We start from the raw sequence: 20586 nt of genomic DNA, 5'->3' as shown, positions 1-20586 counted from the left end.
CTAGATGGACTTATCATATGGAGTTGGAAAACTTTCTTAATGAATCCATGGAGGGGAGGAGGGAAGTCTCGAGATTTGGAGAATCGAGTGCAAAATGTTAATATTTGCAGGAATATTATTCCTTGTGAAATCAAATAGGAAACTTTTTTAAGAGGAGCGCTGCCTCTGGATCAGGCCAAAGGTGTGCCGTCCTCACAATAGAACCTAGAAATCAAGGTAGACTGCCATTGCTCCTGGAGGCTCCATATGGACATAAGGAAGTCCAGGGTGCTGGATCAGGGTCCCTAGCCCAGTCTCCTGTCCTCACCAGGCACCCCAAATGGAAAGAAGCCCCTCCTTCTAAGCAGGAGGTGAGAGTAGAGCCCTTTCCCACTTTCTAAGGTAGACTGGCTCCACCATGGAGGCTCCATTGAGGAATCCTAAGAACCTAAAAGCACGCAAAGGGTGGCCTATTTAAGTCTTGCCCGATAATGCCAAGGTTGTGGGTTCGATCCCCGTACGAGACAGCTGCATATTCTTGCCTTGCAGGGGGTTGGGCTGGATGACCGCTGGGGGTCCCTTGCGACTGTGCAGTTCTACAATTCCTGGCCAGCCAGGCAGGAACCGGGTGCGAGAGGCCTCTCCCTTTCTGGGGCTTCCCAGGACCGCAGGTACGCAGTTGCAATTCAAATGATCTGAGCCCAGTCGCAAATCCGGTTCACTATCAAAACGTATAGGAGTGTGCATGGAAAAATAAAAATATTTCTACGTCCACAGTGAGCGGCAAGCCTCTGTCTGGAGAGGCTTATTCTGAGCCAGATATTTCCCCTGCCTAGTGATTTTGTCTCTCTCTTTCTGCAAAAATTCACCCTTTGTTCATAAGCGCGAAATAATAATAATAATAATAATAATAATAATAATAATAATAATAATAATAATTTATTACTTATACCCTGCCCATCTGGCTGGGCTTACCCAGCCACTCTGGGTGGCTTCCAAAAAAAATATTAAAATACTCTAATACATCAAACATTTTTATATGTAATTATTATATAATTATTATAAAAAAATTTTATATATAAGCATGCACACACAGAGAGATTCTCCCTCAAGGTGGCTTTTTCCTCCGCAATGCACACCACCCAGTTGCACAAACGCGCACACACACAATCCCCTCTCCACGCCTCCTGCCCTAGCGAGCATCCCCGACAATTCGGCCAAGCCCCACCACGCCAGCGTTGCCGACCCTGGCCGGCAGCAGCAGCAGCCAGAAGTGCCGCTCTCCAAGGTCTCAGGTCAGAAGCAGCCGCTTCTCAGCGCTGCCCGGGGCGGCTGGGTCGTTCTGCACGCCCAGCAGCTGCTCTGCCAGGGAGCAACGCCCCTTCCCCACGGAAGAAACGCGCCCACGCCCCTAGCAGGATCCTTAGCGGGGAAGCACCTTCTGCATGCCACGCAGCAGGTAGGTGGGCTCAGACGCGCCCCCCAGGTGGCTGCGGAGCTGGGGAGGGTCTTGGGTCTTTCCTTTCACCCCAGAAAAAGAGGTGGGGGGCTCCAGCCCCCCCCAGCTTCTTCTGCGCGCTTCGCTTCAGCATCCCGACTCACCTGGAGCCCTCGGCGTCGGAGGATGTTCGGCTCGTCCATTGCGCTCCTGGCTGTTGCGCGTCAAGGAGGGCGCAAAGAGGTTCCCGGCACTTGGAGGGGAGGGGAGAGGTTGGGGGGGGGAGAAGGCAGGCGGAGGGTCCTCTTGGCTGGCATTGGTTGCCCGGGAATCAGCTGATCCCTCCTTGCAGAAAGGGGGGGGGGGGCAGAGAGAAGGAGAGAGAGAGAGATTTCCCCAGATTCTGCAATAGCTGCAAGGCGGGGAAATGCCATGCGCTCTATTTTCACACAGACACGAGGTGTTTTTTGCAGGCACGCAAATGCCCGGACGCGCCTTTTGCGCGCGTTCACACGGGCACCTTGCAGAAAAGGCGGAGGGCAGAGAGAGAGATTTCCCCAGATTCTGCAATAGCTGCAAGGCGGGGAAATGTCATGCGCTCTATTTTCACACAGACACGAGGTGTTTTTGCAGGCACGCAAATGCCCGGACACGCCTTCTGCGCGCGTTCACACGGGCACCTTGCAGAAAGGGCGGAGGGCAGAAAGAGAGAGATATTCCCAGATTCTGCAATAGCTCCGGGAGGGGGGGATGACATGCGCTCTTTTTCCACGCAGACACGGGGTTTTTTTTGCATGCACGCAAATGCCCGGACACGCATTCACACGCATTCACAACCAGAACCGAAACAGGCACGTGCAAAAAGGAGAGGTTGAGGACTCGAACCTTCTCTCCGATTTGGCCGGCCTCTTAGGACGTGCCGTGGGAACCAAACTCCTAGGGGCAGAGGTCCCTTCGCCACCCCATAATAATAATAAAAATAAAAAAGAGGGAGCCCCCCCCAAGTTGATGGACACTGACATTCAAATGGTGCTCTGCGTCATGTGATTATGCGAGGCGGGGCTTTTCTGCCCATCCACGCACCCCACCCACCCAATATTTCACAGAGTTGGAAGGGGGGAACCCTGAGGGCATCCAGTTGGAGCCCCTGCAAATGCAGGGATCTTTTGCCCAACGCGGAACTCGAACCCAGCACCCTGTGAGTCCAATTAAAGAAGAATGAAGGGGCTACAGGAGGAGGAAGTAAGTAATGGGTGTATGTTTGTAACAGGAGCTGGGAAAATCTGATTAAAAAAAATTGTATTATTACATTTCGCCTGACCGAGTCTTTTGACTGACGGACTGACATATGGGCTGAATTGTAATACCAATAAAAAAACAGAGAGAGTCTTGAGTCCCTGCAAAAGGCTCCTATTTAAATTTGTTTTTAATTATTATTATTTTTAAATAAAAAGCTTCAAGGAAGCAGCTTCCCGGAGCCGCAGGTGAGGGGTGAGGGCAAGGTGGGGAGGGGGTGACTAAAGGGGGACAGGCTGCCCCCCCTCCCAGAAGGAGCAGAATGTGGCCCCCACCCCATAAATAGTAAATTAAGGTCCCAAGCGAGCCTCAAAGCAGGGGTTCCATCAAGGAAGGGCTCTTTTCTTTCAGGGAGGGAGGGACAGGGGACCCCCCCCAGCCTTGAGGGGTGACATCAGGCCTGGTGAGAGGAGAAAAAGGCCTCTTTGATCCTCCCGGGTGGGGGCCGGGGACAGGACAAACAGGCCCCCTTCTTGCCCTGCAGAGAGGAACAAAGAGCCCCAGTGATGCTTGAGCCCCCCCCCCTTCGCCGGGTGGGTGGGTGAGTCACCCGGGAGAGACATTGCCAGGCAGCACCCGGGGAAGAGGCCGGTGGCCGGGGGGGGGGGACAGCCCCCAGAAGGAAGGAAGGAAGGAAGGGGACAGGGTGTCCCAGCAGAGAGTCGCCACCCCCCCCCTACCAGCACTGGGCTCCAACAAGGGGGGGGGGAGGCAGCGGGGGTCCCAGGAAGGGATGGGTGCTGCCAAGCGGGCGAGGGCACCTAAAGGACTGGATTTTGCTTGCTACTGCTTCTTCCTCTTCCTCTTCCTCCTCCTCCTTCTTCTTCCTCTTCTTCTTCTTCTTCTTCAATCCCTCAAAGCCAAGTCAGATTGTCTTCCATAAACACCGTCTTAACAGGGAGTCCATAAGTGACTGTGGAGACCAATTCTGGATCCACACATCCTTCCACAGTGGGGACATTGGTTTCCGGGTGGTTTATACTCCATTTTTGAAGATTTTCCTTGAGAGAGTCTTTAAACCTCTTTTGTGGACCACCAGCATTATGCTTTCCATTTTAAAGTTCGGAATAGAGGAGTTGCTTTGGAAGACGATCATCAGGCATCTGCACAACATGACCAGTCCAACGAAGTTGATGTTGAAGAATCATCGCTTTGACACTGGTGATCTTTGCTTCTTCCAGTACACTGATATTAGTTCACCTGTCTTCCCAGGTGACGTGTAAAATTTTTCAGAGATACCGTTGATGGAATCTTTTGAGGAGTTGGAGGTGGCCTTTATAAGTGGTCCATGTTTCACAAGCGTACAGTAATGTTGGTTTAAAGCAGGGGTGCCCAAACTTTTTTCAAAGATTTGATGAAGTGAACATGTGTGAGGGCCGACCGAAGTTATTGAATTTTCTTTAGGATTTTACCCCAGGATGTATACATAGACAGCCACGGGGGCCGGATTAAATTGCCCAGTGGGCCGGATTAGGCCCCCAAAACGGACTTGCCTGCTTTAAAGCAGGGGTAGGCAAACTAAGGCCTGGGGGCCGGATCTGGCCCAATCGCCTTCTCAAACCAGCCCACACACAGTCTGGGAATCAGCGTGTTTTTACATGAGTAGAATGTGCCCTTTTATTTAAAATGCATCTCTGGGTTATTTGTGGGGCACAGGAATTCGTTCATTTTTTCTTCTTCAAAATATAGTCCGGCCCCCCACAAGGTCTGAGGGACGGTGGACCGGCCCCCTGCTGAAAAAAAATGCTGACCCCTGGTTTAAAGACTCTCTCAAGGCAAATCTTTTAAAATGTTGTATAAACACCGACAACTGGGAAACAGTTGCCTGCAAGTGCTCCAGTTGGAGAACAGCCTTGACCAAAGGTGTCGTGGGCTTTGAAGACACTCGAACTCAGGACGTGAGGGAGAAACGTGCTAAGAGGAAGGCACGCTTGGCAAACCCTCACCGGGATCAACTCCCACCCGGAAACCAGTGTCCCCACTGTGGAAGGACGTGTGGATCCAGAACTGGCCTCCACAGTCACTTACGGACTCACTGCTAAAACTGTGTTTATGGAAGACAATCTCACTCGGCTACGAAGGATTGCCAAAGAAGATGATGATGATGGCGGGCAATTCGAACCCTGCTCTCCCAGATCCTCGTCCTGCGCTCTAACCACTGCACGGCACTGTCTCAGGGAGACAGGAGGAGCCGCCGGAAGAAGCTGAGGCCTGGATGCGACGCAGATAACATTTCAAAGAGGGATGTGGTTTTTGCTCGGCGAGAGTTTGAGCATCTGGCTCGGAGGAAGTCTCTCTCTTGCTTCGAACGAGAAGGTAGGAGTTGAGTCGATTCCTTTCCTGCGTTCTGTTCTTCGGCTTTCTCGAGAGGAGAGGCGCGCCGGGGGAGAACAGCCACCCAGGTACCCTTCCCCCCCCCAAAAAAAGGGACACGATCCCTTTGCTTTTGTGGAAATACGCTGCCTTTCCCCTTTTTTAAAAAATAAATACTTGGTATAAGTGGCTGTAAGCCCTAGTGGCTCATTCAAGCCTCAAGCTTCAAGCCTAGTCTATCCAGTCTATCCACACCTGGGCTGGAGGAATCAACCAGAGCCAATCTTCTGTTATTAGTATAATTTTATTTTTAAAATCAGGGCCAGGGGGAATACGGCCAGGTATCTGACACACAAACTTGTATCTCTCCACCCACTATAAAAAGGCTTCTGGTTTTTCCACAAAAGTATTTTTAAAGATTTTCTTTAGCTCATTATATACCATTTCCCAGAAAGCCTTTACCTCTTTGTAAGTCCACCGCATGTGGTAGAATAAACCTTCCCTTTCTTTACATTCCCAACACTGCCTGGTTCTTGTCTTGTACATTTTGGCCAATTTAAAGGGACCCCTGACCGTTAGGTCCAGTCGTGGCCGACTCTGGGGTTGTGGCACTCATCTCACTTTACTGGCCGAGGGAGCCGGCGTACAGCTTCCAGGTCATGTGGCCAGCAGGACTAAGCCGCTTCTGGCGGACCAGAGCAGCGCACGGAAACGCCGTTTACCTTCCCGCCGGAGCGGTACCTATTTATCTACTTGTGCTGTTGTGCTTTCGAACTGCTAGGTGGGCAGGATCAGGGACCGAGCAACGGGAGCTTACCCCGTCATTGCGGGGATTCGAACCACCGACCTTCTGATCGGCAAGTCCTAGGCTCTGTGGTTTAGACCACAGCACCACCTGCATCCCTTTTGGCCAATTTAGCTGGTGTTAAGTACTGTAAAATTTTAATCTGGAAAACCAAACGAATAAATTGATATATACCGTATTTTTCCGTGTATAACACACACCTGGTGTATAAGACAACCCCTATTTGGGGGGACTCAAAATTAAGAAAACGGGGAGGAAATCCTGCAAAGTTGTTGTGCTTTTCTTGGGCAGGATTGCCCCCTGAAATCACTCCCCTCCCCTACGCCACTCGCACGTGTCGCTAAAGCCTGCTCTCCTCACTCCCAATTTTTGACATGATAGCTGCATAAAAACACCTAGTATTATACACAGAAAAGTACGGTATATATATACATATTTAAAGCCAGGTTCCCCCTCTCCCCTTGAGCTCTAAAAATATCTGTGACACCTCCTCAAACGAAAACCACACTGCAGAGCTTTCTTTCATTTTTCGTTTTTATTTTCCCATGCCCCGCTTGCGGGTTTCCCAGAAGCACCTAGGCCGGCCCTTGCGGGAAGAGCTCATTTCTGCGACGGTTTTGCAGCGTTGGCGCAATCTGGGTGCCAGGGGGGGAAGAGAGAGGGGTGAGATCTGGAAAGGAAAGCGAAACAGAGGAGGGGGGACTCAAAAAAGCAAGGGGTCTCCATCCCTAAAGTGACTTTGGGTTCCCCTTGCAGGAGCGGCTGCCGATCAGAGCCCTGCATCCGTGTCGGGCCCCCTGGAGAGATGCCACACCCGAGGGCCCTTTGGAGAGGAAGGGCCCCCACCAGGAACCCGTGGCTGGTGGTCGTGGCCCTGTGGTTCGCCGTGGCGTGGGGGTCAGGCGGTAAGTTATCATCCCTGCCCAGGAAGACATGATAAGGTGCTTCCTGCCGCAGTTTCTAAATCAGCGACGGCCAGAGAGGAGATTGGGATCGACCGGTAAATCTGTGGCTGATTTGCCGGAGAGATGGAAATCAGGGTTGCGTCGAATGCGACCGCGAGATTTCATCTCTCTGGACCTCTGGAAACGTTGGAGGGGATGGAATAGGACGTCCCTCTTTTCAGGGGAGAAACGTTGGAGGGGATACTAAGGGAAGCTAGACCAAGTTGGAAGACCGGGTCATGTCCAGGGCAGAAGGCAAATTCCTGGGAATGCCCTCTGTCTGTTTCAACACACTGTTAGACTGTGGAACTCTCTGCCACAGTAAGCAGCGATGGCCTTCTAGCTTGGATGGCCTTGAAGGAAGATTAGGCAAATTCACGGAAGGCTATCGATCACTCCTAGCCAGGACAGCTCTGCCTCTGCCACCACGGTCGGAGGCAGCGATGCTTCTGAATTCTGCTTGCTGGAAACCACATGGGTTCGAATCCTACTTTGGGGGTGACCTTTTTTGTTGTTGCTACAGATAAGAAATAGTTCATCGCTTTAGGATACAGGAAATTGTGTTTCTTTTTTGGGGGGGTGTCAAGAAGTTATAACCCTAATCCTCACACCTGTGTCTGAAACGTGGCTTAATTTGGTTATTCATTGGGAAGCTGGAAACTTGGGGGAAATGACATTATTGAGATATATATGTGTGTGTATCTATATCTATATCTATATCTATATCTATATCTATATCTATATCTATATCTATATCTATATCTATATCTATATCTATATCTATATCTATATCTATATCTATATCTATATCTATATCTATACAGTATCATGTATATATAGATATACAGGGGTCACGCAGCAATGACAAACCTAGACAGCATCTTAAAAAGCAGAGACATCACCTTGCCAACAAAGGTCCGTCTAGTTCAAGCTCTGGTTTTCCCAGGAGTAATGTATGGAAGTGAGAGCTGGACCATCAAGAAGGCTGATGGCCGAAGAATGGATGCTTTTGAATTCTGGTGCTGGAGGAGACTCTTGAGAGTCCCATGGACCTCAAGAAGATCAAACCTCTCCATTCTGAAGGAAATCAGCCCTGAGTGCTCACTGGAAGGACAGATCCTGAAGCTGAGACTCCAAGACTTTGGCCACCTCAGGAGAAGAGAAGACTCCCTGGAAAAGACCCTGATGTTGGGAAAGATGGAGGGCAGAAGGAGAAGGGGACGACAGAGGACGAGATGGTGGGACAGTGTTCTTGAAGCTACCAGCATGAGTTTGACCAAACTGCGGGAGGCAGTGGAGGACAGGAGTGCCTGGCATGCTCTGGTCCAGGGGGTCACGAAGAGGCGGACACCACTAAACAACTCAACAACAATACGTAGGGGTCACGCAAACTCAACAACCTACAACAGCAGGCTGCACAGTCGAGAATCGAAGGGAAATATGGCCTTTGAAGGAAAAGGCTACCCTTAGTCATTAATTTCGTCATTGTAATTATATTTATGAATCACTTCCCATAAAAACATCTCAAATTACTCATTTCGCCCATAGACACGCCCACGATTCCGCTCGTAAAAATCTGCCAAGACCAAGACCATTCTTGCAACCCATTCTGCTTTTTATTTACAGAGCAAGAATTTAAATGCCGGCAGGTTGTTTAAGAAAAGGCGATGCAGCCGCCAAGCGGTTTGCAAAAATCTTGAACTGGGCAGGTAAACCATAAAAAACCCCATATATAAATTCCCTTCCATCTGCTTCATCCGGTGGCCGTCATCGGGAGAGCCTAAGTTCTGTAATTTACGCTCTGGAAACCTCCAAGTTAGACTACTGCAACGCATTATTTGTGGGGCTGCCCTGGGAGACAGTTCGGAAACTTCTTATTTCTTTCCATTAGCATTTAATGCTTTATTGATTAGAATATGGTCAATCAACAGTATAACAAAACAATAATGCATGTTACGAACAGAATTTTTTTCCTACGCAATAAATTCCATTTTGCACCTCGGTTGTGCACATTTTTGCAAGTAAATAGGTCAGGAGAACAACAGAGAGTCGAGGAAGTGGTGCTTTCCCCCCCTGAAGTCAGCGCAAAGGAAATTGCGCACAGAAATAGGGAGGCGGCAGGTTCTGCGCCGCACAAACTCTCTTGTGAACCGCACAGGATTATCTCGGAGGCGGGGCAAGGTTGATATCCTCTGTCTTTTTAAAATGTGGTTTTTGTGGAGGGGCCTGTTGGGTTGCTGTCTTTATTTTCATTAGGTATTTTGTGGTTTCTATATCTTGGTTTTGTTCTGTGAAACGCCCTGGGACCCCCAGGTATAGGGGGCAGTATATAAATTTAGTGAAAAAGAGGAAGAAGAGGAAGAAGATTCGCTTTGCTCAATCGCAAACCCTCCCAATATCCCGATTTTCCAGTTCTGGATTTACAGAAGCCGTCCTAGTTTCTGATGTGATCCTGAAATTTCCCACTTTTCCTTAGGACGTCCCTATTTTCAGGGGAGAAACGTTGGAGGGGATGGAATAGGACGTCCCTATTTTCAGGGGAGAAATGTTGGAGGGGATGGAAGAGGATGTCCCTATTTTCAGGGGAGAAACGTTGGAGGGGATGGAATAGGACGTCCCTATTTTCAGGGGAGAAACGTTGGAGGAGATGGAATAGGACGTCCCTATTTTCAGGGGAGAAACGTTGGAGGAGATGGAATAGGACGTCCCTATTTTCATGGGAGAAATGCTGGAGGGGATGGAATAGGACGTCCCTCTTTTCAGGGGAGAAACGTTGGAGGGGACGGAATAGGACGTCCCTCTTTTTAGGGGAGAAATGTGGTTCTCTTTTGCGCTGCCCAGGTGACGATGGAGCCCCCCGAAATCTGAACTGCTTCAAGGCCTGCTGCTGCGGGACAGAAGAGTGTCGCCCCAACTGCAGCTGGGAGGCCGGGGGCCGGATGGGGGCCATCTACACCCTCCACCTTTGGTGAGCAAAGGGGGCACAAGGGGCAAGAAATCCAGGGGGAATTTGGACAGCGGAGCATTGGAGCACTTTATTGGAAGGGGGGAAATAATCATTTCCTTAATAACAATTGCAACAATTTATTTAACTAAAACAATAAGGTTATAACATATGTATCCATGTTTGTTAACTGATGTGGTTAAACAATTTTTTTTAAAAAAAAACCTGAGTTTTAGCACACATGAAAAACTTAAAACAAATCCTTATTTTCTGATGAATAGCCTTTTGACTATAATGTAACTTAAATAGAAAATCTTTAGATTTTCCCTCCGAAAGCATTTTATTTTAAAAATCGATTTAAATTTTTAAAAATCCAATTTCAATTTTTAAAATCCAACTTCAATTTTAAAAATCCAATTTAAATTTAACGAAAAATATTTTAAAAAAATAATTTTTATCCACCCTGATTAGGAATTATAGCTTCACCGGTTGGATTTCTGCCTTTCTCAGGCTGCCGACACGCACTCTTTTCCCTTTCCTGTTTGCTGGCTGGTCAAAGATCCGCCCTCTTTCCCCGCAGGTACCCTGACCACCCGCCTGGCGAAAGGCACGCCGCTTTCGAGACCGGGAACGCCACCTCCCTGTTTCTGAAACGGGAGCACGTCTACATGGAGGTGAAGGTCACCCTCTGGGTGGAGAGCCGGGTTGGCGAAAGCCTTCCTCCTCTGCGGTCAAACAACCTCACCCTGGTGATCAACCAAGCCGGTAGGCTGGAAACAGCAAGTGGGGAGGGATGGATGACTTTGGGGGTCCCTTCCCAATCGTCATCCCTATGTTTCTATGAGCTGGGGATATACAGCATGGAAAAGAGGAGATATGAGCATAGCTGCCAAGCGTCCCTTATTTGGCGGGACAGTCCCTTATCCCAGCGCCGTGTCCCGCTGCTGTCCCTTATTGATGATGTCCCTTAAATTTCCCGGGTTTCAAAGGAAGCAGCTCCTCTCCCTCCCTCCCTGCCGGCCAGGGAGGAGGGAGGCTCCAGCTGTGTTGCTTGGCTGCGTTGCTCACCCAATAAGGAGAACGACTGGGGGGTGGAGCTTGCATGCCTTGTGCCGATCAAATCGGCCGTGTTGCCTGGGGACTCGCCTTTGCTCAGCGCTTCCCAGCGGAGAGGTGACGGTGGTTTTCCTTGCTGCATCCCCTTTGCCGGGTTGCTGCGCCGTGGGAACCACCGCTTGAGGCTTCGTTTGGCTGCTGGCTGGGCTTTCTGCCTTTGGCTCGGAGGGGCTCAGAAGTTGAACATACCTGTGCCCGGAAAATCCCTTATTTTGGATGCTGATTCCTTATTTTCGAGGCTGCTGGTCCCTTATTTTCAAATCTGTAATTTGACAGCTATGGATATGAGAGCCAAATATCTCACGGGAGAGGGAGCGAGCTTGTTTTCTGCAGCTCCTCCGGAGGGCAGGACTCGAACCCGCGACTTCGACCGCCGGAATTTGGATGGGCGACCACGGGTTGAGATTTGGGCATGGCAGAGGGTTGGACTAGACTTTAGTGGTTAGATGACTTTAGTGGTCCCTTTCAGCAATTCTGTGATTCTAGGAGCTTTTGCTCTCAGTCTCCACCATCTCATTGCAGTCAGGCTCGAAGCACCCACAGAAATCAAATTTTCAAGGTCAAGAGGCCACATGAACCTAACGTGGAACGAAACCCACAACTGCTGCGCTTCCTCCCGGGAAAATCAAGTCAGGATGCGCACAGCAGCACACACAAACTGGACCGCGGTAAGTTGGCCATCGAGACCAGAAGCCAAGGAGAGGGTGTCTTTAAATTTGGGTTCCGGGATAGAAGAATAATAATATTATGATAATTATTCATACCCCGCCCATTTGGCTGGATTTCCACAGCCACTCTGGGTGGCTCGCAACAGAACCGTAAAAACACAATAAAACATCAAACATTAAGAACTTCCCTAAACAGGACTGCCTTCAGATGTCTTCTAAAAGTCAGATAGTTGTTTATTTCCTTGACATCTGGTGGGAGGGCATTCCACAGGGCGGGCGCCACCACCGAGAAGGCCCTCTGCCTGCTTCCCTGTCACCTCGCTTCTCGCAGGGAGGGAACTGCCAGAAGACCCTCGGAGCTGGACCTCAGGGTCTGGGCTGGATGATGGGGGTGGAGACGCTCCTTCAGGTCTCCTGGGCCATTAAGGGCTTTCAAGGTCAGCACCAACCCTTTGAATTGTGTTCGGAAACGTCCTGGGAGCCAATGTAGGTCTTTCAGGACCAGTGTTATGTGGTCCCGGCGGCCGCTCCCAGTCCCCAGTCTGGCTGCCACATTCTGGATTAGTTGCAGTTTCCGGGTCACCTTCCAAGGTAGCCCCACAGAGAGCGCATGGCAGTAGTCCAAGCGGGAAATAACCAGAGCATGCACCACTCTGGCCAGACAGTCTGTGGGCAGGGAGGGTCTCATCCTGCGTCCCAGATGGAGCTACTCTGGACACAGAACTGACCTGCGCCTCCATGGACAGCGCTGAATCCAAAATGACTCCCAGACTGCACACCTGGTCCTTCGGGGGCACAGTTTGCCCCATTCAGGACCAGGGAGTCCTCCACACCTGCCCACCTCCTGTCCCCAAAACAATATTGCCCAAGGTAAGGATTGAAGGGCCTCTCTCAGTCAGCAGAGCCGGAGGCTCCCAGTGCCGGATTTATGAATAAGCTAAACAAGCTCTAGCTTAGGGCCCCACTCTCTTGGGGCCCCCCAAAAATTAAAGGGGAAAAAACCTGGATAAAATATAAGATAAAAAAACAAATAAAATAAAACCTACATCCAGCAACCGTGTTTTGTGTTGTGTCGGCTCCTCTGACGTAAGTCATGGGCCCCGTCTGCTCCCTCAAATATCCCTGCTTTGCTCCTTTCTATATATAGGGAGCCGACATTCTGCTATTTATAATTACTGGTAGTTTGCATCATATATTTACACCTCTGATTATTTCATGTGATGGCAAGTTTCATGTTCTAGCAAGTGGCTACATTCTGCATGGACTGGTTGCGCGGCAACATGTGCAAACGGCTTGGAATCAATCACCCTATAGCATCTATTCAACACACACACAAAAACACCGTTAAGTTAGAGATTAATCATTATTTCACTATTAATATACTTCTTCACTGTATTTTTATTGTTTTTAACATTTGATTGGGAGCCGCCCGGAGTGGCTGGGGAAACTCAGCCAGATGGGCGAGGTATAAAGAATAAATTATTATTATTATTTCACTATTCATATGCTTCCTCTTAACTGTATTTCATTACTTGGATAAAATACATAATTTTGTTCCGTGCTAATGGCTTGAGATACCTATTAGGTCCATCAATGACCATATAGCACAGGCATCCCCAAACTCGGCTCTCCAGATGTTTTGGGGCTACAACTCCCATCATCCCTAGCTAACGGGACCAGTGGTCAGGGATGATGGGAACTGTAGTCCCAAAACATCTGGAGGTCCGAGTTTGCCTATGCCTGATATCGCATCTATTCAACACAAAAAACAGCGACCATTTGTTGTGGACAAAGGACAGCTGGACATAGAAAGGGCCCCGTTACCTTCAGGAGCTGAGGGCCACATCAAACTTAAATCTGGCCCTGCTCTCTGGTCGTGGGTTTGTGCCCCTTGTTGGGTGAAAGATTCCTGCCCTGCAGCGGGTTGGGATGGATGACCTGGGGGTGCCCCTCCTCGTCCAACAATTCTGCGATTCCGGAGCTCTGAGGAATCTGGAGTTGGCAGCCTCGCTAATGCCGCCCCCAAACAGCTGCTTGAAATCTCCCTGTTATGTAAAGGGCACAGGGCGCAAAGGGTGACGCAAACCCCCCTGGCCAGCTGTTCTGCAGCTGTTGCAAAACAAACGTAGTTTGTGTGTGAGAGAGAGAAATAAATAACCCGGACTTGCAAGCCTCCGATGGCAGCCGGGGCTTCCGCAGAGCCGGGATTACGGCGTCAAATCTAACGGGATCAAGGGGGTTCCTAGCGGGAATTTAAACGCAGACGCCCACATAAGTCTTACGTAAGCTTCCTGCATATGATACGGATAATAGAGTTGGGGACACCGGGGGGTCATCCAGCCCAACCCGCAGGGAACTCAGATCTGGGGATGCCTTGGTCTTGGTGGGCATGAAGGTTGGCGCTTGTCCTGTCCTGCGAATCGGGGGCCACAGCAGAGTCCTGAAAATAAGAATTTGGTGATGCTGGCATCATCATCATCATCAATTCTTATTTATACCCCGCCCTTCCCGGTTTAAAAACCGGGCTCAGGGCGGCTAACAGCAAATATAAAACATTGATTAAAATGTGATTTAAAAACAGCATAAAATACAGCATCAGTGTCAATAAAATTCTAAAATTCAGGGGTCATTTGGAGGAGGGACACCAGTCAGCAGACATCAAATGATCACTGGCCACGTTGGTCCTGCTAGGGACAGCCAGAAGACCAGGAAGAGTTAAATGTGGGGTCCCAGAAAGGGTTTCTTCATAGAAAAGGAAAGGGAGAAAAGGAATAAAGGATCAGGCTAATTCAAATTGGAGGCCAGGCGGAATAGCTCTGTCTTACAGGCCCACCAGGGCAGAGCCACCACTGAAAAAGCCCTGGCCCTGGGGGAATATAATCTGGCTTCTTTAGGGCCCGGGACCGTTAAACTATTATTATTATTATTCATGGGCCTTAGCCCTTCCTATAATTTCAAAGGAAAAGGTCACCAGTCCGGTTTAAATTCTCTCCTTGCCAACCATTTCTTAGGAAACAGCAAGGAATGTCGATTCCTTGGTTGTGAAAGGAGCCTGACACCGTCTACTCGGGAGTCACTGTTTAGATGTGGGGGGCTTTTATCCGTTCCCGCAGTCGCACAATCGCACAGTCACAAAAACAAGTTAACCGAAAAAGCCTCCAAAACGCAAAATAAATAGCAATAGCAAAAGCACAAAATTTTATCCGATCTGGAAGTCCGTTGGACTTCAGAAATGTTTGGAAACCGAGGCATGGCTGCTGATTGGTGCAAGTGCCCCAGAAATAATAGCCGACAACCGCATTGGACGTTCGGCTTCTGAAAAGCGTTCGAAAACCAGAACACTCACTTCCAGGTTTTGGGCATTTGGGAACCAAACTGTACTCAATTTATTCTACTCCTGCGAATGTTTTAATTCGCAGCAAACTTCCACCGTCCTTTTCTAACTGTCTATCCATAAGTCCCAAAGCAGAAAAAGAGTCCTGGTTTCGGTGGAAAATCCGTCACCTTGAAATTCAGGAGAAACCTCCTGATGGGGAGAATAGGATGTCCGTATTTTCTTCGGAGAAATGTTGGAGGGGACGGACTGGGGGGGGCAGCGGAGACCACACCTTTCCTAAACCTCGTCTGTCTCGCTTTTAGGGGAACTGCAAAACTCACGGGGGGCACAAAAACAGGGAAATCATCGCAGGTAAGATTTCTCCGGCGGGCAATTTGGACTCGAGGGTGTTTCTTCGTTTTATGTTTCTTTGTTTTTTTACGAAACCATTTTTATTGGTTTTGCAAATGCAAAGTTACAAATAAACACCAACACCAACAAATTTTACCAAACCGGCCACAGATTTAACATAATTTTTACAAAAAACGGGTTCCCCGCACTCTGCTCTCAATGCTGGGATGGAGTAAACGGCAACGTGGTTTCCGTTTGCGGTTTGACTCCTATCTCTGCTGCTTCCTCCAGTCAGGTGCCCCGTGGAAGGGAACGCTCCGTACGAAGTGCAAGTCCGATATCGGACCTCCAGCCCTTACAGCGAGTGGAGCGACTGGAGCCAGTCTGTCTTCGTTCCGGCCGGTGAGTTTGCTGCTTCACCCAGCGGTTATAAGGAAAAAACTGCTCCTTTTCCCTTATGGGGTATCCAACAGCGCCTATAGAGTCCATAAGTGGGTTCCCTATTGGAAGGAGGAAACAACAGAGGCCAAGCAGACGACACAAAAGGAAAGAGGGATGAGGAGGGAAGAGGGAACCAAGCGAGCTCAGGCTCCAAAACGTTTCAGCTTGTAGTTTCTGCAATCTCCAGGTGTAATATGCAATGTGAGAAACGTGAGGCTGGACTAAGCGGATCTTTGCGATGAGCTATTTGGGAAATAGAGGACATCTTTGCATGCTCTTGTTATAAGGAAAAAAAACTGCTCCTTTTCCCTTATGGGGCATCTAAGAGCCCCTATGGGAGGGGTCAGCAATCTTTTTAAGCAGGGGGCCGGTCCACTGTCCCTTAGACCTTGTGGGGGGCTGGAGTATATTTTTTTTGCAGGGGGATGAACAAATTCCTATGCCCCACAAATAACCCAGAGACACATTTTCAATAAAAGGACACATTCTACTCATGTAAAAACATGCTGATTCCTGACCGTCCGAGGGCTGGATTGAGAAGGTAATTGGGCCAGATCCGGCCCCCGGGCCTTAGTTTGCCTACCCATGCCCTATAGAGTCCTTGAATCAAAAATCATTTTAAGTTAGAGCTTTGTAATTATTTCGCTGTTAATATACTTCTTAATTATATTTAAGAGACTTCTCCTCTTCAACAATGACTTTGATAAAATGCATATTTCGTGATGTGCAAATGACTCGAGATATCTGTTAGGTCCATCAATGACCATCTAACATCTATTCAACACCAAAAAATACAGTGGCAATTTGTTGTGGACAAGGGACAGCTGGACATAGAAGGGGCCCCGTTACCTTCAGGAGCCGAGGGCCACATCAAACCGAAATCTGGCCCTGGGAGCCCAGAAGCATGTGGCGATGCCAATGAAATGTGTTTTGCCCCTTCCAGAACTCCTCAGGAGCCCAGAACTCAGTTGCAGCGCAGAGCCTCTCATGGAAAACGGCAAGAGGAAGGTGACCCTGGAATGGGAGGTAGGTAAAAGGGGCTGGCCACTTCTGACCTCTGGTTCCCTGACCTCTTCCTCTTTTCCGGGCTAAACGTCCCCAGCTCCTTCGACCGTTCCTCATCCGGCTTGGATTCCAGACCCTTGAATCTCACATTCGCCCTCCTCTGCCCACCTTACAGCTTCTCAGCATCCTTCTTAAATTGTGGTACCCAGAAATGGACGCAGGATTCCAGGTGGGGTCTGGCGGTTGGAGGATGGATGGCGGCTAACAGATGGAGGTTGAATCCTGACAAGACAAGTCCTGTTTTTGGGGGGACAGGGTGGGACTCCCTGGTCCTGAATGGGGGCAACTGTACTCTTTGGGTTCAGTCAGTCAACCGGCTACAAATCCGTCGTTCAACTCACATTTTGCTAGCTTCTCTGCAAGAATTGCACGGGGGAATTTCAAGATATTCTACTCCCACAGCATTCCCCAGATCCGCCAAGCTTGTAACTCCATCAGAAAAGAGACTGCTGAGATTGTCTACATGGACTGGGAGCAAGAGCCAATCTCATGACAGCAGCAAGGATGAAAAGCATCAAATATCCTTTATTAGACATAGCAAACCACACATGATCAAACCGACACCGTATACAAATGGTGCAAAATACGAGCTCAGCATAACAAGGTTTGTCCCAGTCAGATCTTTAACTCCAGAGGAAATCAGTTTGCATAAATAATACAACACAACACAACCACATCACCGATCAATTAAGAACCACTCAATCTCTTTATAATGGCCCAGTCTTTCTACATGGACAGAACTAAAAAATCCAGCCACTATTCAAGTAATTTGATCGTTCCTGTCCGAAAGCAGCTCCTGAAACATTGGTAGCGTAGAATTCAGCCTACTGAGTGGTAAGGCCTCTAATAATTGTCTTCTGGCATAAATGCCAAAATTGCAAGAAAATAAAATACGCTCAGGTTCCTGTTTACTACGTTTGCAGAGACGCTCTGGTTCTGGGAGAGCGAAATATCTTCCTCTCACTATCAGTGAGGGAAACATGTTAAATCTGGCTAACATAAGCAGCTTGTTTTTCATCCCGCGTTTCCGCCCCGCCCCGCAGGGACGTTGTGGCAAAATATCTGGCCCATAACCCTGACTTTCCTCTGTTGCAGAAGCCCAGCCGGGAACAAGGGGAGGTGAGCTACGACTTGACGTTTGCCCTGCTTCCCTGCTTCTGCCTGGACGAACCGGAGACCATATTTGGGAAGATAAACGTGACTTCCTTCCAAACCTTTCTGTCGGGGGCCGAGTACAACATCTCCCTGCAAGCCGCCAATGCGGCCAGCCAGTCCCCGGCCGCCTTTTGCAGGCTCCCGGCGGAGCAAGACGCAGGTTTGTCCCTGAAAACCAGAGGGCTACTGTCTGCGGCACGCGAGGAGAAAGGAACAGGGAGGGATGAAGAAGAAAGCAAACCCCACAGCAAACCCTAGAGGGGAACTGGAGGTGCCAATCGCTCTTTGGAAAGCTGGCGCCACCGATTCCAGTCCATCAGTTTTGAATAAATGTGCAATTAATTAATCGCCCCTTATCGACACCATTGTCTTGCTTTTATTATTAGTAATTTTTATTAGTAATAATAATAATCGTTTATTATTTATACCCCACCCATCTGGCCAGGCTTCCCCAGCCACTCTGGGCGGCTTCCAACCCAATATTAAAATACAGTAATACATCAAGCATTAAAAGCTTCCCTAAACAGGGCAGCCTTCAGATGTCTTCTAAAAGTTTCTAATTAGGTTTTTAACAAGTTTACTTTACATGCAATATATTGTTCACTTATATGTTTTTGGATTTCCCACCTCTCTCGCACTGATGTTTTTTGTCGTTTTCCTTAATTGCTGCATGTTCCTTGTTCCGTAACTCCATCCTAACATCATTTCTGTTTTCCCCCCACTGCTCGTATCTCAGCTCGTCATTATCTTCATTGCAAACAATAATTCTGAATAATTTTTTTTTAATAGGGTAGGGGGGCTGGAGGTGGGTTTACTGAACAGGCAGCGACCCCGGAAAAATTGGGAACTTCTGATTTTGTGTCTCCTGTTTTGTGCGGGTCGTTGTTGTCGCTTAACGATTCGTAATATAATTCTTATCCGGAATTAAACCATTTCCCCCAGGGAACCTTTAAGGCAACGCCTGCTAAAATTAAGGGATCGCTGCTAGAACTTGCGCGGCGATTGAATCAGACAGCTGTCAGTCTTCGCTTCACGGCGGACGGAATTGCAGAGGCAAAAGCTTCGCCCGGCAAAACGGGGATTGCGGGTGATTGGCAGCCGACTCCGCCCGTGTTCCCAAACGTCCCAAATGCCAGGGTTGCGGGAGGTCAGGATCTGACCCATGGCCACCCACCGCCGTCACCCCTAACCATTGGCATGACTCGGGGGCATTCTGGCCAGCCGCAGCGAGAGCCGGTTCTGACAGAGCCTCCAGCTGCAGGAGCAGTCTACCACAATTCCTAGTTTTCTATCGGTTATTCGGCCCCTGTGAGGTTGCTGGTCTGACCCAGTTGCCTGCCGGCCTCTTCTTAATTTCTTACATCTTTACTGTTTTGCTTTCCTATTCTGGAAGCCAGACCCAGAGGGGAGAACCGCCTCCCGTCATCTGGTTCCTCTGCCTGTTTCTGACCCCATCTCAAGACTCCATCCTCTCCCCCATCTCTTTTAAATCAGAACCAGTGAAGGCGGTGAAGGTCTGGTGTGAGTGTCTGGAGGCAGTTGGGTGGCAATATAATGGATTGAGGTTGAATCCTGACAAGACAGAAGGACTGTTTTGGGGGACAGGGGGCGGGCAGGTGTGGGGGACTCCCTGGTCCTGAATGGGGCAGCTGTGCCCCCCGAAGGACCAGGTGCGCAGCCTGGGAGTCATTTTGGACTCACCGCTGTCCATGGAGGTGCAGGTCAATTCTGTGTCCAGGGCAGCTCCATCTGGGACGCAGGATGAGACCCTCCCTGCCCGCAGACTGTCTGGCCAGAGTGGTGCCTGCTCTGGTTATCTCCCACTTGGACTACTGCCATGCGGTCTCCGTGGGGCTCCCTTGGAAGGTGACCCCGAAACTGCAACTAATCCAGAATGCGGCAGCCAGACTGGGGACTGGGAGTGGAGACCACATAACACCAGTCCTGAAAAACCTACATTGGCTCCCAGGACATTTCCAAGCACAATTCAAAGTGTTGGTGCAGACCCTGAAAGCCCTAAATGGCCCAGTAGACCTGAAGGAGTGTCTCCATCCCGGACACCGGGGTCCCTCTCCCGAGGGTCTTCTGGCGGTTCCCTCCCTGCGAGGTTACAGGGAACCAGGCAGAGGGCCTTCTTGGTGGTGGCTCCCGCCCTGTGGAAAACCTTCTGTCAGATGCCAAAGAAATAAACAACTACCTGACTTTTAGAAGAGATCTGAAGGCAGCCCTGTTTAGGGAAGTTTTCAATGTTTGATGTTTTATCGTGTTTTTAAGGTTCTTTTTGGAGACGCCCAGAGTGGCTGGGGAAACCCAGCCAGATGGGTGGGGTATAATTATTATTATTATTATTAATATTAATCTTATTATTCTGACCCCAGTAGGTCCCACCTTCCAGGAGGTCATCCAGTCCGGCAAGAACTTCTCAGTGACTTGGGGGACGAAGCACGAGGTCATCTGCTTCGAAAAGGACCCAGGAAGGTCCTGCGAGGACGGCGACAACCAAGAGGTCAACGAGACCAGTTGGTCAGGCAGGTTCTCTTCCATTGGTCTCTTATTTGTGTTTCTTTGGAAAAATAAGAACAGATAAACCACCGCACAAAGTCTCAAAACCACAAATGGTTTTCATCCGATGTAAAAATCGATCTGAATGACGCTACAGGGGGAGTTGGGTGGATGAGAAAAGAAGGGGAAAGGGGCTAGGTACGCCTTCCTTTTTCTTTAATGGAGTTACTGCTCCATGCTTAGCAGGCTGGTT

At 49.3% G+C, this 20586-nt stretch overlaps 2 protein-coding genes across 9 annotated transcripts in view; one reads left to right on the top strand and one right to left on the bottom strand.

Moving 5' to 3' along the window:
* MAST3 (microtubule associated serine/threonine kinase 3) overlaps nucleotides 1–1683 on the bottom strand; it is a 51726-nt gene extending 50043 nt beyond the window's left edge. For all 4 annotated transcript variants that reach the window (XM_081177591.1, XM_081177593.1, XM_081177595.1 and 1 more), the window contains exon 1: nucleotides 1582–1683. In XM_081177591.1, the coding sequence (XP_081033717.1) occupies nucleotides 1582–1620 (39 nt within the window). In that variant the 5' untranslated portion in view covers nucleotides 1621–1683. The remainder of the gene's footprint in view (nucleotides 1–1581) is intronic.
* A 2035-nt stretch (nucleotides 1684–3718) lies between these two features.
* IL12RB1 (interleukin 12 receptor subunit beta 1) lies at nucleotides 3719–20519 on the top strand. 5 transcript variants are annotated; one of them, XM_081177865.1, is made up of 10 exons: nucleotides 3719–5115; nucleotides 6588–6736; nucleotides 9617–9743; nucleotides 10300–10484; nucleotides 11358–11503; nucleotides 15143–15191; nucleotides 15462–15572; nucleotides 16555–16637; nucleotides 17772–17991; nucleotides 20213–20519. In XM_081177865.1, exons 1-10 carry the CDS (start codon nucleotides 4958–4960, stop codon nucleotides 20416–20418), a joined length of 1434 nt encoding a protein of 477 aa, XP_081033991.1. In that variant the 5' UTR covers nucleotides 3719–4957; the 3' UTR covers nucleotides 20419–20519. The 5 variants fall into 5 exon arrangements, with proteins under 5 accessions (XP_081033991.1, XP_081033992.1, XP_081033993.1 ...); XM_081177866.1 differs by having other exon boundaries at nucleotides 3721–5029; nucleotides 20210–20519; XM_081177867.1 differs by lacking the exon at nucleotides 6588–6736 and having other exon boundaries at nucleotides 3725–5029; nucleotides 20210–20519.
* Nucleotides 20520–20586: the final 67 nt, after the last annotated feature.

This window comes from Podarcis bocagei, assembly GCF_964188305.1.
Source record: "Podarcis bocagei genome assembly, chromosome: 18".
NCBI lineage: Eukaryota > Metazoa > Chordata > Lepidosauria > Squamata > Lacertidae > Podarcis > Podarcis bocagei.
This window is presented reverse-complemented; position numbering and strand designations above follow the sequence as displayed.